The 14447-nt window shown below is 41.6% G+C and overlaps 1 protein-coding gene across 4 annotated transcripts in view; it reads right to left on the bottom strand.

Moving 5' to 3' along the window:
- Positions 1–14016, bottom strand: part of LOC128357919 (protein-serine O-palmitoleoyltransferase porcupine-like) — an 83888-nt gene extending 69872 nt beyond the window's left edge. Inside the window, exons 1-2 of one of the 4 annotated variants that reach the window (XM_053318342.1) lie at positions 13966–14016; positions 12907–13049 (exon numbers count right to left, since the gene is read on the bottom strand). In XM_053318342.1, coding sequence (XP_053174317.1) covers positions 12907–13042 — 136 coding nt within the window. In that variant the 5' untranslated portion in view covers positions 13043–13049; positions 13966–14016. Of the gene's footprint in view, positions 1–12906; positions 13050–13778; positions 13880–13965 lie in introns of those variants that run through there. The other 3 variants (XM_053318341.1, XM_053318344.1, XM_053318345.1) reach the window with 3 other exon arrangements.
- Between the last annotated feature and the right edge of the window lie 431 nt (positions 14017–14447).

Raw genomic sequence — 14447 nt, forward strand, 5'->3', positions numbered from 1 at the left:
GCTGCAGGATTTGCCAAGACTGCCACCAGGTGAACAAAAAACAAAGTCTGGGAATACAAAGCACTGATGTAGCTCTCTGTGTAATTTTGCACATAGTTTGTTTTGTCACAACGTGCTTCACATTACATTGTTACAATATAAACTTTACAATGTAAAAAACACTACATTGACTTACATAGTTTGTAAAATCTTCAGGTATAAGTGAAACCTTCAATAATATAACAACTCATCTTTTGGTATGTGTCTGTGTGTGTGTATTTCAGAAAATGCATTGAAAGATCAACGTGTGGAGCGGGCAACGAGGGTGTGCAAAAAGATTGTCAGTGCTTTTTCCTATAGTTGGAAGAAAAAAAAGGCTTTAGTGAAGGCACAAAAAGAGCTGAATCTTCCACAACAAAAGTTGAAAACCTATGTCCCACCAGATGGGGATCAATGCAAATGATAATTGCAAGAGCGAGCGTGGCAAGCGTCTTCTTCCGCTTTATCCGGGATTGGGTCGCAGGGGAAGCAGCCTAAGCAGAGAAGCCCAGAATTCCCTCTCCCCAGCCACTTCGTCTAGATCTTCCCGGGGGATCCCGAGGCGTTCCCAGGCCAGCCAAGAGACATGGTCTCTCCGGCATGTCCTGGGTCTTCCTCTGGGTCTCCTACCAGTGGGACGGGCCCTCAACACCTCACCAGGGAGCCACCTCATCTGGCTCCTCTCGACACGGAGGAGCAGCGGGTCTACTCCGAGCTTCCTCCGGATAACTGAGCTTCTCATTCTATCTCTAAGGGAGAGCCCAGCCACCCTACGGAGGAAGTTCATTTCTGCTACTTGTACCCACGATCTTGTTCTTTCGGTCACTACCCAAAGGTCATGACTATAGGTGAGGGTAGGAACAAAGATCTACTGGTAAATCGAGAACTTTGCCTTTCTGCTCAGCTCTCTCTTCACCACGACGGATCTGAGCAGAGTCCGCATTACTACAGACGCTGCTCCGATCCGCCTGTCGATCTCACGCTCCATCCTTCCCTCACTCGTGAACAAGACCCCGAGGTACTTGAACTCCTCCACTTGGGGCAGGATCTCATCCCCGACCCGGAGAGTGCATTCTACCCTTTTCTGGTTGAGAACCATGGACTCGGATTTGGAGGTACTGATTCTCATCCCGGCCGCTTCACACTCAGCGGGAAACCGATCCAGTGAGAGTTGGAGGTCACGGTCTGATGAAGTCAACAGGACCACATCATAGGGCTGGACGATTATGGCAAAAATCATAATCATGATTATTTTGATCGATATTGAAATCACGATTATAAAACACGATTATTCATAGATGTGTAAACATAAGCATTTATTGAACCACCAGAACTCAACTTGAAATATATTTCAACAGCACAACCAGAAATCAATTAAAATCAAGGAAAATATATGATAAATGGAAATAATAATAGCAATATGTAAAAACAATAAATAAAAATAAATAGCCAAACCTACCAAAACAAAATTCCCCTGGATGCCGAGCTTATTAAACAAATTGGTCGTGTTGCCATGGTGTGCACTGTGTCAAGCAGTTCACACACTGTCAAGCCACACTTGTCATTTCTCACACTGAGAAGTGATAGATCCCACCGCACAGAATATATTGATAGCGGCTCCCTGACACCTGCAAATGAGACACAATCTCCCGAAGTCTGGAGCGAATGAGGAAGAGCGCACGCTAGAGAGTGACTGCGGGCGCTTGTGTGTGTGTGTGCGACTATCAATGCAGCGTGTGGGAGAGCGCAGTGTCCTGATAGCTATGTGATCTCACGCCAAATGTTTCATGAAACTTAAGAGCACTGAAGATGTCCCAGTCCTACCTTTCTTCTTGTCAACCAAAGGCCTTTCTATCATTTTAAATCTCCCACATCTGTGCAGAAACACACCGTTCCTCCAGCGGGTCTAACATAAGGGGCGGGACACAGAACTTGCTGGGAAAGACGGGGTGTTGGATTTATGTCACAGGTGCGCCGCGCCGAACAATAGTCGTTTTATGTCGATTATTGTGTTTTTATAATCGTGGGAGGCCAAAATCGATATCGCGATTAAAATTCAATTAATCGTCCAGCCCTACCACATTGTCTGCAAAACGCAGTGACCCAATCCTGAGGTCCAAACCGGACCCCCTCAACGCCCTGACTGTCCCTAGGAATCCTGTCCATAAAAATTATGAACAGGATCGGTGACAAAGGGCAGCCCTGGCGGAGTCCAACCCTCACTGGAAACAAGTCCGACTTATGCCGGTAATTCGGACCAAGCTCTGACACCGATCAGACAGGGAACGGACGGCCCATATCAGGGGGTCCAATACCCCGTACTCCCGGAGAACCCCCCACAGGACTCCACGAGGGACACGGTCGAATACCTTCTCCAAGTCCACAAAACACATGTGGACTGGTTGGGCTAACTCCCATGCACCCGCAAGGATCCTGTAGAGGGTGTAGAGCCGGTCCACAGTTCCATGACCCGGACGAAAACCACCTCCTGAATCTGAGGGACTATCCAACGGACCCTCCTCTCCAGCACCCCCAGATAGACCTTACTAGGGAGTGTGATCCCCCTATAGTTGGAACACACCCTCCGGTCCCCCTTCTTAAAAAGAGGGACAACCACCCCAGTCTGCCAATCCAGAGGCACTGCCCCCAATGTCGTGTCAACCATGACAGTCCCACAACATCCAGGGCCTTGAGGAACTCGGGCAGATCTCATCCACCCCCGGGGCCCTGCCACCGAGGAGCTTTTTGACCACCTCGGCAACCTCAGCCCCAGAGATAGGAGAGCCCACACCTGAGTCCCCAGGCTCTGCTTCCTTACCGGAAGGACTGAGGAGATCTTTGAAGTATTCCTTCCATCGATCCACAACATCCCGAGTCGAGGTCAGCAGCGCAGCACTGTCCCCACCAGTACATCTTACTGGTCAGTATCAAGTGTAACAGTAGATGTAAGCAGAGAGTAGCACACAGAGCACAAGGCGGTAGCAACATGCACTAACTACAGCACTTTACAACACAGTGTGTACTCACACACACACACACACACACACACACACACACACACACACACACACACACACACACACACACACACACACACACACACACACACACACACACACACACACACACACACACACACACACACACACACACACACACGTATATATAGAGAGGGAGTATCAATACTAGCTCGGCTGCTACCTCAGTTAACTGGCAAAACAGACAGACAGGTAGAATTAGCCAATCCCAAAAAGGTAGCTCAGTTTAGCCAATCACAAAAAAGTAGCTCAGTTTCTGCCCAGCAACAGGTTGCCAAGGTCAGCTAAGGCCCTGCGGTTGCTACGCCGATTTCAGGATCTGCCATGAAAAATGTCTCAAAATTCTGAAGAATTTGGCTTCTGACAAGGTCCCGAACATTTGCAAACTGTGAGAAAACCGTAACTCCTGTCCAAAAACCGAAAACACCGTGAGAGACACAGAAGCCGGCAGATTCTGACAGTGTTTATTTTATTCACATATTCCTTAAAATGAGCGAGTAAGCTCAGTGTGAACACAGAGTGAGACTCTTTTGAAAAAAGAAGACGATTACATTACAGTCAGTGGGGAGCGAGACAGGGATTGCCGCCAGTCTCGCCCCCCCCGTTTAAATTTTGTGCAGACCAAGTCTGTCAAAGTCACATTTTATGAGTCCCAACACCTATGTCTACATTTTGACAAAAAATGATTTGTATCCTTTTTAAAGTTTGGCCGTGAGCTCGAGTTAAAAATAAAAATGAAGGTTATTTTTTACTGCTTCTCACACTCTAGCTAACTGCCGCTTCCACTCTAACTTTGACGAAAAAGTGATTTCCACTCCTCGTTTGACTGCTCATATTTTGAAAAGTTTACATTTCATGGAAAATAGTTTGGTATTTTTCCAGAGAGGACAAGTTTTCCTCCGTTTTAAAGTTTGAATCACGTTTCTACATTAACGTATGAGAGAGCTAGATGACTCTGAAAAAAGGTGAAATTTTGGGGGGTTTTCAAAAAATTCCCATTCATTTCCAATGGAGAAATCTCCCGGTTTTTTGGGAATAACTTTGGGAAAAATAGGAATTTCAACACCAAAAGTCATAGCACCCCTCCCCCGACCGAGCCGCACGTTTTGATGTATATATTGTTGGGGTTTTCTCAAAGCTGCGGGAGGAGTTACGCGCCGAAAAACGGCGGAAGAAGATGTAAGAACTAGAAAATTCCAGGGAAATTTTGAGTGCCACGGGGCTACTGCCGGGACGAGTACACGATTTATTTCCAGTGTTCAAAAGTCACCCTGATCATATAACACTAAGTAACTTCTACTGTGGCAGTATTAAGTACACCTTACTGGTCAGTATCAAGTGTAACAGTAGATGTAAGCAGAGAGTAGCACACAGAGCACAAGGCAGTAGCAACATGCACTAACTCTAAGCACTACAACACAGTGTGTACACACACACACACACACACACACACACACACACACACACACACACACACACCAGCCTGCATTTGAGCAGTAAGACTGTCAATATAATTCATATGTATATATATAGAAAGAGTATCAATTACTAGCTCAGCCACTACCTCAGTTAACTGGCAAAACAGACAGACAGACAGGTAGAATTAGCCAATCACAAAAAGGTAGGTCAGTTCAGCCAATCACAAAAAAGTAGGTCACATTCTGCCCAGCAACAGGTTGCTAAGGTCAGCTAAGGCCCTGCGGTTGCTACGGCGATTTCAGGATTTGCCTTGAAAAATGTCTCAAAATTCTAAAAAGTTTGGCTTCTGACAAGGTCCCGAACAATTGCAAACTGTGAGAAAACCGTAACTCCTGTCCAAAAAACGAAAACACTGTGAGAGACACAGAAGCCGGCAGATTCTGACAGTGTTTATTTTATTCACATATTCCTTAAAATGAGCGAGTAAGCTCAGTGTGAACACAGAGTGAGATTATTTTGAAAAAAGAAGACGATTACATTAGGTTTAATGGGCAGCGAGACAGATATTGCCGCCGGTCTCAGCCCCCCCGTTTAAATTTTGTGCAGACACCGCCTGTCAACGTCACATTTTATGAATCCCAACACCTATGTCTACATTTTGACTAAAAAGTATTTGACTCCTTTTTACGGTTTGGCCGTGAGCTCGAGTTAAAAATAAAAATGAAGGTTATTTTTTACTGCTTCTCACACTCTAGCTAACTGCCGCTTCCACTCTAACTTTGACGAAAAAGTGATTTCCACTCCTCGTTTGACTGCTCCTAGTTTGAAAAGTTTACATTTTATGTAAAAATAGTTTGGTATTTTTCCAGAGAGGACAAATTTTCCTCCGTTTTAAAGTTTGAATCACGTTTCTACGTGCATGTATGAGCGAGCTACGTGACTCTGAAAAAAGGTGAAAAAATGTGAAATTTTAGGGGGGTTTTCAAAAAATTCCCATTCATTTCCAATGGAGAAATCTTCCGTTTTTTTGGGAATAACTTTGGGAAACTTTGGAATTTCAACACCAAAAGTCATAGCACCCCTCCCCCGATCTAACCGCACGTTTTGATGTATATATTGTCGGGGTTTTCTCAAAGCTGCGGGAGGAGTTACGCGCTGAAAAACGGCGGAAGAAGCGGAATAATATTAAGTATGGAGAAGATTAATAGTTTAGCTTAGCCCCAAGGCACTCCTCTCCAGCTTCTGGAGTGGAGTGCCTCGGAGCTAGAACCCCGTGGCACTCAAAATTTCCCTGGAATTTTCTAGTTAGTGCCACGGGGCTACTGCCGGGACGAGTACACGATTTATTTTTTCTTTATGAATGTACTTTATTCTCAACTTAACATCCCTGAAGATATTAAGTAAATGTTATTATCATATTTAAGCATAAATAATATTTATTTAAACTTATGAATTAAAGTCTACTTCATTTTTTCCACAGACAGGAATATCACTGTTATGAAATTATTAAGTAAATCTTCAAATCATTTAGAGAGTAGATTTTATGACGTAATACTTTTTATTTTAAATTACTTAGTTGTATGAAATTATATCATGTACATTTTGTTCATCTTCTATTGATAAATGTTGAATCTTTGGGTTGAGCATAGCTCAGCGGGTAGAGCGCCCGCATCATGTGGTGAGGCTATAGTCCTCGTTGCAGGCGATCCCGGTTCGAATCCCGAGCCAAGCGGTCTTATCCTGCATGTCATTCCCCCCTCTCTCTGCCTCCTGTTTCCTGTCTATCTCCACTGTCCTGTACATTAAAGGCAAAAAAGCCCAAAACAATATACTTTATTATTATCTTTTATACACCACAAATCATATAACTACAATACAAAAGAATACAAAACAATAAAACTATTTATTTTGTCCACAGTAAACATGAATTAATCACTCCATTCAAATGAATTAGCTAAGTTAACTGGCAAAACAGACATACAGGAAGAATTGGCCAATCACAAAAAAGTAGGTCAGATTCTGCCCAGCAACAGGTTGCCAAGGTCAGCTCAGGCCCTGCGGTTGCTACGCCGATTTTAGAACCTGCTTGGAAAAAATGCTCAAACTTCTGAAGAATTTGGCTTCTGACAAGGTCCCGAACAATTACAAACTGTGAGAAAACCGTAACTCCTGTCCAAAAACCGAAAACACTGTGAGAGACACAGAAGCCGGCAGATTCTGAAAGTGTTTATTTTATTCAGATATTCCTTAAAATGAGCGAGTAAGCTCAGTGTGAACACAGAGTGAGATTATTTCGAAAAATAAAGACGATTACATTAGAGCAGGGGTCTCCAAACTATTCCACAAAGGGCCATGTGGCTGCAGGTTTTAGTTCCAACCAATCAAGAGCACACCATTTGACCAATCAGCTGTCTGAAGACTGAGATCAGCTGATTAAATGAATCAAGTCTGGTGTGCTCCTGCTTGGTTGGAATGAAAATCTGCAGCCACATGGCCCTTTGTGGAATAGTTTGGAGACCCCTGCATTAGAGTCAGTGGGGAGTGATACAGGTATTGCTGCCGGTCTAGGCCCCCCCCCCCCGTTTAAATTTTGTGCAGACCCTGCCTGTCAACTTCACATTTTATGAATCCCAACACCTATGTCTACATTTTGACCAAAAATTATTTGTATCCTTTTTAAAGTTTGGCCGTGAGCTCGAGTTAAAAATAAAAATGAAGGTTATTTTTTACTGCTTCTCACACTCTAGCTAACTGCCGCCTCCACTCTAACTTTGAAGAAAAAGTGATTTCCACTCCCCATTTGACTGCTCATAGTTTGAAGAACACAAGTTTTCCTCCGTTTTAAAGTTTGAATGACGTTTCTACGTGCACGTATGAGAGAGCTAGATGACTCTGAAAAAAGGTGAAATTTTGTGGTTTTAAAAAAAAAATCCCATTCATTTCCAATGGAGAAATCTCCTGGTTTTTTGGGAATAACTTTGGAATTTTTTTTTGAATTTCAACACCAAAAGTCATAGCCCCCCTCCCCCAATCGAGACACACGTTTATATATTGTTGTGGTTTTCTCAAAGCTGCGGGAGGAGTTACGCGCCGAAAAACGGCGGAAGAAGCGGAATAATATTAAGTATGGAGAAGATTAATAGTTGCCTCGGAGCTAGAACCCGTGGCACTAATAATAGCTTTAATTCCAGCTTCACTGGAATGGAGTGCCTCGGAGCTGAGCACCCGTGGCACTAATAAACAACACAAAAACAATAGGGTCCTTGCCTCCAGGCAAGGGCAGGACTCCTCTGGAGTCCTCGCCCTCTTGCCTTTCGGCTCGGTCCCTAATAAACTTGAACTAGAAACAGAAAACTGAGGCAACTTTTCTTCATCAGGTATCACGAGTCATTACAAGTTTTCTCCACTGGGTGGCACACTAAGACCAGATGAAATGAATCAGGATGACTGCAGAGAATGAGCCAGCTGCACACACACACACAGTCGTTGCCATGGTAGTTAACGACTGTGCAGCATGAGGACAGAGCATGCACAGACAGTATGGAGATTTGAATGGGAGAGGAACAAGGTGCATGTGGGTCCGCAGATCAAGAAGTATAAAACATATCCAGACCAAATTACACACATCTATAGATGAGACTTGTGGATACATTTTGACATTTGAATGGAGTCTGTAGCTGAAAGTATGCAGGAATAATGTATATATTTTGAAATGCCTGAAAAATCATCAAAAAACATACATTTAACCTCTTAACGCACGCTGTTCCGTCCACGGGACGGGACAGATGTTAGGAGGTAGCCACACGTTCTTCTGAATGTTTTAAACACCAACCCTTAAACATATATACTCATGCCGTACATTGTTGGAAAGCTTAGATTGCCCTGATTCGTTCAAGACCAATCACGACTTATATGGTTGCTCACAGCCGTAATAGTATTAGCGATTAGCTCGGCTAGCCACTCAGCTAAGTGAGAAAAGCTATAATGACTACATACCTTCAAAATCTTCCCTTTATCCACAACGATCATCTTATGACACAGGACTTTTTGTACGGTTAGCCAAATATCCATTCTTGTGAAATATGAAATCCGTTTCCATAAAACCGAAATACTTTCCTCAATATGTCCATGTATTTAGTCCAACACGTAACGTAATAACACAAATAACAAACCATATACGGTCCGTTTACGTCATTTCCTGACCTGCACGCCCATCTCAGAGTACACGTGACTAGATGTTTACGACCGTGAGCCTCTCCTGCTTCTGACGACACCACACACAAGCCAATCGGTGCTTAGGATTAGGCAGTACATGTCTCCAAAGCCAATGAGGACATGTGACCGATGACAATGACGACATGGCTTTGATTGACAGCTGTTCCAGCCTATGGAAATATTCGGTGAAATGAAGTTTAGCCAATAGTCTGAGGTTTCCAACGGTGTATGACACTAAGCTATCAAGTTTGGCTGTCCATAAACAAACTCCAAGCGTAACCGGCGTGCGCCCGGTGCATAAAAGAGTTGAACCATATATCATTACGCACTCTGCATTTTGGTATACGGTTGGTTCTTCTTCGACTTGACATATGAATTATAGCAAAATAAACAGATAGATAGATAGATAGATAGATGGATAGATGGATAGATAGATGGATAAATAGATAGATAAATAGATAGATAGATATGGCCAAACAAAAAAATATGGTTATATATAATAATATATAATAATAATAATATGGTGTCAGCTTTCATTAGAGACCAAGATTTTGATTGTAGGCAAAGGGGTTGTAAAGTTATAGGTGTTTGATTGTGGTTATTCAGCTTTGGTAACCAAGTGTCCATTTGGAGTCTCCAAAAAGGACCTAAGGAAAACGCATGGACATACCTGTAGAAAAATAACTCTGAAAAATTCATCTTTTGGTCTTTTGACTCCAAATTTGGACTGCATGAAGCCAAGGCCTGTGGCTGTGGCCTCCTTGTGTCTATATCCCGCTGAGAGGTCCCTGAATGTCTGTAGACATGTCATTGTATAGGCAAACCTATGGGCGAGTAAACAACCCCATCATTGTAACCTCTGCCACTCTTTGTCAGTAAGTCACAGAATCACACTTTTACAAGAATCCTGAGAGTGTTTCCTTTCCAACGATACCAGACACATATCTGAGTCTCAAACTATGTGGGATCTGTGCTGCTCACAACTTGGGCATGTCGTTTAGGCTAACAACATAAAAAATAGGGGCGTGTATTAAGAGGTTAAAAGGCAAAATGTGCATTTCCTGTTGGATTTAGGTCAGGGGTGTCAGCGCGTGATTTTCTTGATAAGACAAATAATTGAGTTTTGGTTTGATCTCTCTACGACATTCCTATCAGGCGTAGTGGCTGTTTTAGTGTTTGTAGGTGGCGCTAGAGAGCACATTTTGGCACTTTTGGGGTTAATTTTTCCATTTTATCAAATTAATGGCCAGCCCTCATGTGCTTGGTGAATTTGGTCTGTCCTGGAGCATGTTTGGGTGGTTAAATTTAGGGTCAAAGTGGCATTAGACTCTCCTCCCATTCATTGTCTATGGGAGCGTTTTGGCGCGGGTTTTTGGGCACTTGACCTTTGAGGGCTTCTAAAATCCAAACCGGACGAGTAATGACAAAGTTGTTCAGAACTTTTGTGCAGCAGGGTGCTAAGTCAGCTATTTAAGTTTGAAGCCGCCACGATGGACACCCTCGGACAAGATAACGTTTGTAGGAGGCCAAGAATCGTCGAAAATCCCACATGTAACAGCAAATTGTGCACTTCCTGTTGGATTTAGGTCAGGGGTGTCAGCGCATGATTTGTAGGTCTTGATAAGACAAAAAATTGAGTTTTGGTTTCATCGCTCTACGACATTCCTATCAGGCGTAGTGGCCATTTTAGTGTTTCTAGGTGGCGCTAGAGAGTTCGACGTTTTTTTTTTCCATTTTATCAAATTTTTCGCCAGACCTGATGTGCGTTCTAAATTTGGTGAGTTTTAGAGCAGGTTTAGGGGTCAAATTAAGGCTCAAAAAGGCGGTAGAACAATAATAATAATAATAATAAACGACACAAAAACAATAGGGTCCTTGCCTCCAGGCAAGGCCAGGACTCCTCTGGAGTCCTCGCCCTCTTGCCTTTCGGCTCAGTCCCTGATAATAATAATAAACAACACAAAAACAATAGGGTCCTTGCCTCTTGCCTTTCGACTCGGTCCCTAATAAGCTGATGGAAAAGGGATTGGTTTATTTTCTGTATTATTTCTTTTTTATTGCTTGATAACAATGAACTGAACCTACAATGTTGTTTCCATTCCAAGGTACTTGGCTGCTCCATGCACAAGCACAGATAGCGAGAGGCTTTTTAGTGCTGCATTCAATGTCCTTGATGAGAGGAGGAACAGACTGACATGTGACAAAGCAGAGAAGCTACGGTTCATAAAGAAGAACCTGCCACTGTTCCTGAAGGAATAGTAGACTTATGCCAAAAGGACAATAGTTCATTTGTTATTTGCACTTTTTTCAATGCACTTTAATGCATGTTTTTGTTGGAATGTCTACAGCAGGGTTCAGCATAGGTTCAATCATGGGCCAGATTTCTTAAGCATTTTATTTGGGGCTTAACATACAGCCACAGTTGTTAATGTTTTTGTCTGTATAAAACAATTTTAAGATGTCTCAGATGTCATAGTTAGTTTCCTTCTTTTTACTTTGAAGCTGAAGTACTGTTATTGACAAATCTGTTCTGGCTTGGGATATGTTGTGTACCTATATAAGTGTATGAGGTTACAAGCACACACTTATTGAGATTTACTTGAGCCTTCTGTTTACATTATTAGCCTATCTACTGTGGCTAAGCAGACTTGTGCCAAAAGGACAATAATTCATTTGTTGTGGGTTTATCCACAAGTTTTTTTTTGAATGCATGTTTTGTTTGAAAAGCAAAGGCTACTGGAATATTTAAAAATGTCAATATTCAATAAACATTTACTTTCTTTGAAAACATGTCTAAAAATGTATTCTAAACTATTTATGCAATATTAAAAAAAATAGTGAAACACTTATTCGATATTCGGTATTCTGCCAAGCGTTTAAATCTTATTTGGCTTCGGCCACAAATTTTCATTTCGGTGCATCCCTAATAAATAGCCATAAATAGTTAATCCGTCTGTGTCCTTAAATTATTTTAAAATCACATAGTTAAGATGTGCACTTCTTCATCGGGAAAAATTATGCCAGTTTTAATAGTTGAGCATAAAATCTTTTTTTAATAAAAATAATCGTTCATTAATCGTAATCGAGGTAAAAGCTTCAATTAATCGTGATATTGATATTAAGTAATATCACCCAGCCCTACTCTGTATCTCAGGAACCAGTGTACCAGCTGAGAGGATCTTATCAACAGTTAGTGACATTGTCACAGCCCAGAGAAGTGCATTGAAGCCTGAAGATGTAGACCAGCTGATTTTCTTAAACAAAAATCAAAATGTGCACATCTAGTATGTAACCAGAAATGAACTCACTTGGTTCTAATGTGTGTGTTGTTGTCAATAATGTTATGTGAGCTATATCACAGTTTCCAGGAGGGAAGAAATATAATTTAAGTTTACATACATTTACTTCAATGTTAATACAGTACTGTCATTTTTTTTTACTTTTGTAGTCCGTTTTCAGTATTATTGTGCTAATGCTTTGTTTTCAGATGTGTTATTGCTCATCAATGCTAGGAGTTCTACCATGGCTGTTCATAGGGGCATAAAAACTAATAATGATTTTAAAATGATCAACAGGTACTCTAATGAATTATTTGTGTAATTATACTTATTACTGAAACGATATCGAAGCATTTAAATCAATATCGAATCGTGACCTAAAGAATCAAAATCGAATCGTGAGATTCTAAACAATACCCAGACCTAGAGCCAATACTTTTGGCAATATAGTGTATATCAGATATCAAGATTCACTATTTCTAATGTGTTCCAACGTCCCTAGCACCTAAAACATGCTGAAAGTAATTATACGGCAATGTAGAGCTGCCATGCCTCGATCAAGCTGATGTATATCAGTGTTTAATACCTTTTTAGTTTGAATTATTATTACTGTGCATTTATTGGCTTCAGAAATGTGTTTGTAAAATGAAAATGGACACAAAATGCATGGCATCCTGTTAGGGAAAAATAAAAACAAAAAAATGAAAAATTCTGGGTAGAATGAGAGCAATGATCCCACTGAATTTGTTGCTCTGGCCCTAATTGATCTTCAAAAACAAAACCTTCCTCACACTTTCAGGTGCCCTAATATGAATGGTGCTGAAATCAAGGAACATTATCTTAGTATGTCAATACAGACAATATCCAAATTTACCAACAGCTAAAGAACAGCCCTCCTTAATGCTTTTGTGTGCTGATCCACACTCAATGTTGCTCACCCAGTCTGAAGCAAAGTCTGCAGATAAGACAGAGCAGCAGCAGCCTCCAAACCTGCTGTAGGCCCTGCTGAACTGTACTGAGACCACAGCTCTCCGCCAACTGTTGCCACACCTCAAGCCTGCTGGATACATCCATCCTACAGCTGCACACACAAACAAGCACCAATGTGAAATTCATCAAGATATTAAAATTACTGCAATATAAAAAGATGAACAGGCAACTTAATGATTAGGCTACTGTGAAAATCCTTTGAACTATCTCATCCAAAACAACAGGGAATTCAGCAAATCAGTGAGCATGAACCAGATTTATGGCAACATCTGATTTGCGGAATATTTAAGACAGCCATGAATAACTATATTTGTAATTATTTTCATTATCAATTGATGTTTTTTAATTTTCAATTTGGGTCCAAAGGAACGCCTTTAAATGCCTTGTTTGATCAAAGCCCATTTACACAAATACTAAGAAAAAATAAGGACATATTGAACCGATTCGTGATATTTGACAAGCTAGAACCAGAGAGTTTCAACTATGAAAAACATTGTAACCATTTCGACCTAATTTATGTCTTAGAGGTAACATACTAAGTTGACTTAAAATACTCCAAAGAGCAACATAAACTAACACCTCCAAAATTACCATAATTAAACAAGTCCTCTCTAAAAGTTGTCAACAAAACCTGAAAATGAGAACCTGCATTACGTTCATTGCTGGGCTGCATCTGTCTAAGCTTGGAGGAAATGACAAACTGCGAGACTTATAGCCTACTCGCACAAGTTAAAAATATAGGCTACCCGCTTACCTTTAAGTTTCCCGACTAAGCCACCCAGTTATACATTTTACATAGCAACAAAAAATACCTAACAACCTTTAGGTAAAGCCAACTTCGACTGTCGTTGGAACAGGACTAACGTTACAGCAAGCCGACAAAACGGCTCCGTTTTAAGTTAGCTACAAAGCTGATGTTAAACTGAGCTGTGGGGTAGGGAGAAGGCTGTACGTCTACAGTTAAAGACAGCCTGAATGATGATCTAAAGCTGATAAGAAAATGGTACCTTCTTTCTTTTCCGTTCTTTTCTTTTCTTTTCTTTCCTTCTTTCTTTCTTTCTTTCTTTCTTTCTTTCTTTCCTCTTCTTCGTCTGTATTTGGCAGTTGCAAACAATATTCGGGTGCATTACTGCCACCCACCGATCTGGAGTGTAGAGTGTAGACCAGTGTAGGCCAGACCTGTATCTTAAAGAGCTCATAGTACCTTATGAACTTAACACTGCGCTCCCAGTAGGCTATGCATGCTTACTTGCGGTTAGTATCCCCAAAAGTAGAAGCCTTCAGTTATCAGGCTCCTCCCCGGTGGAACCATATTCCAGATTCTGTCCAGGGGAACGACACCCTCTCTGCGTTTAAGAGTAGGCTTAAAACGTTCCTTTTTGGTAAAGCTTTTATTAGGGCTTGTCCTGAACCAGCTTCTAGTTTATGCGGCTATAGGCTGAGACTGCTGGAGGACTCCCATGATACACTTCCTCTCTCTATCCATTTA

This window comes from Scomber japonicus, chromosome 4 (assembly GCF_027409825.1).
Source record: "Scomber japonicus isolate fScoJap1 chromosome 4, fScoJap1.pri, whole genome shotgun sequence".
In the NCBI taxonomy this organism is placed as follows: Eukaryota; Metazoa; Chordata; class Actinopteri; order Scombriformes; family Scombridae; genus Scomber; species Scomber japonicus.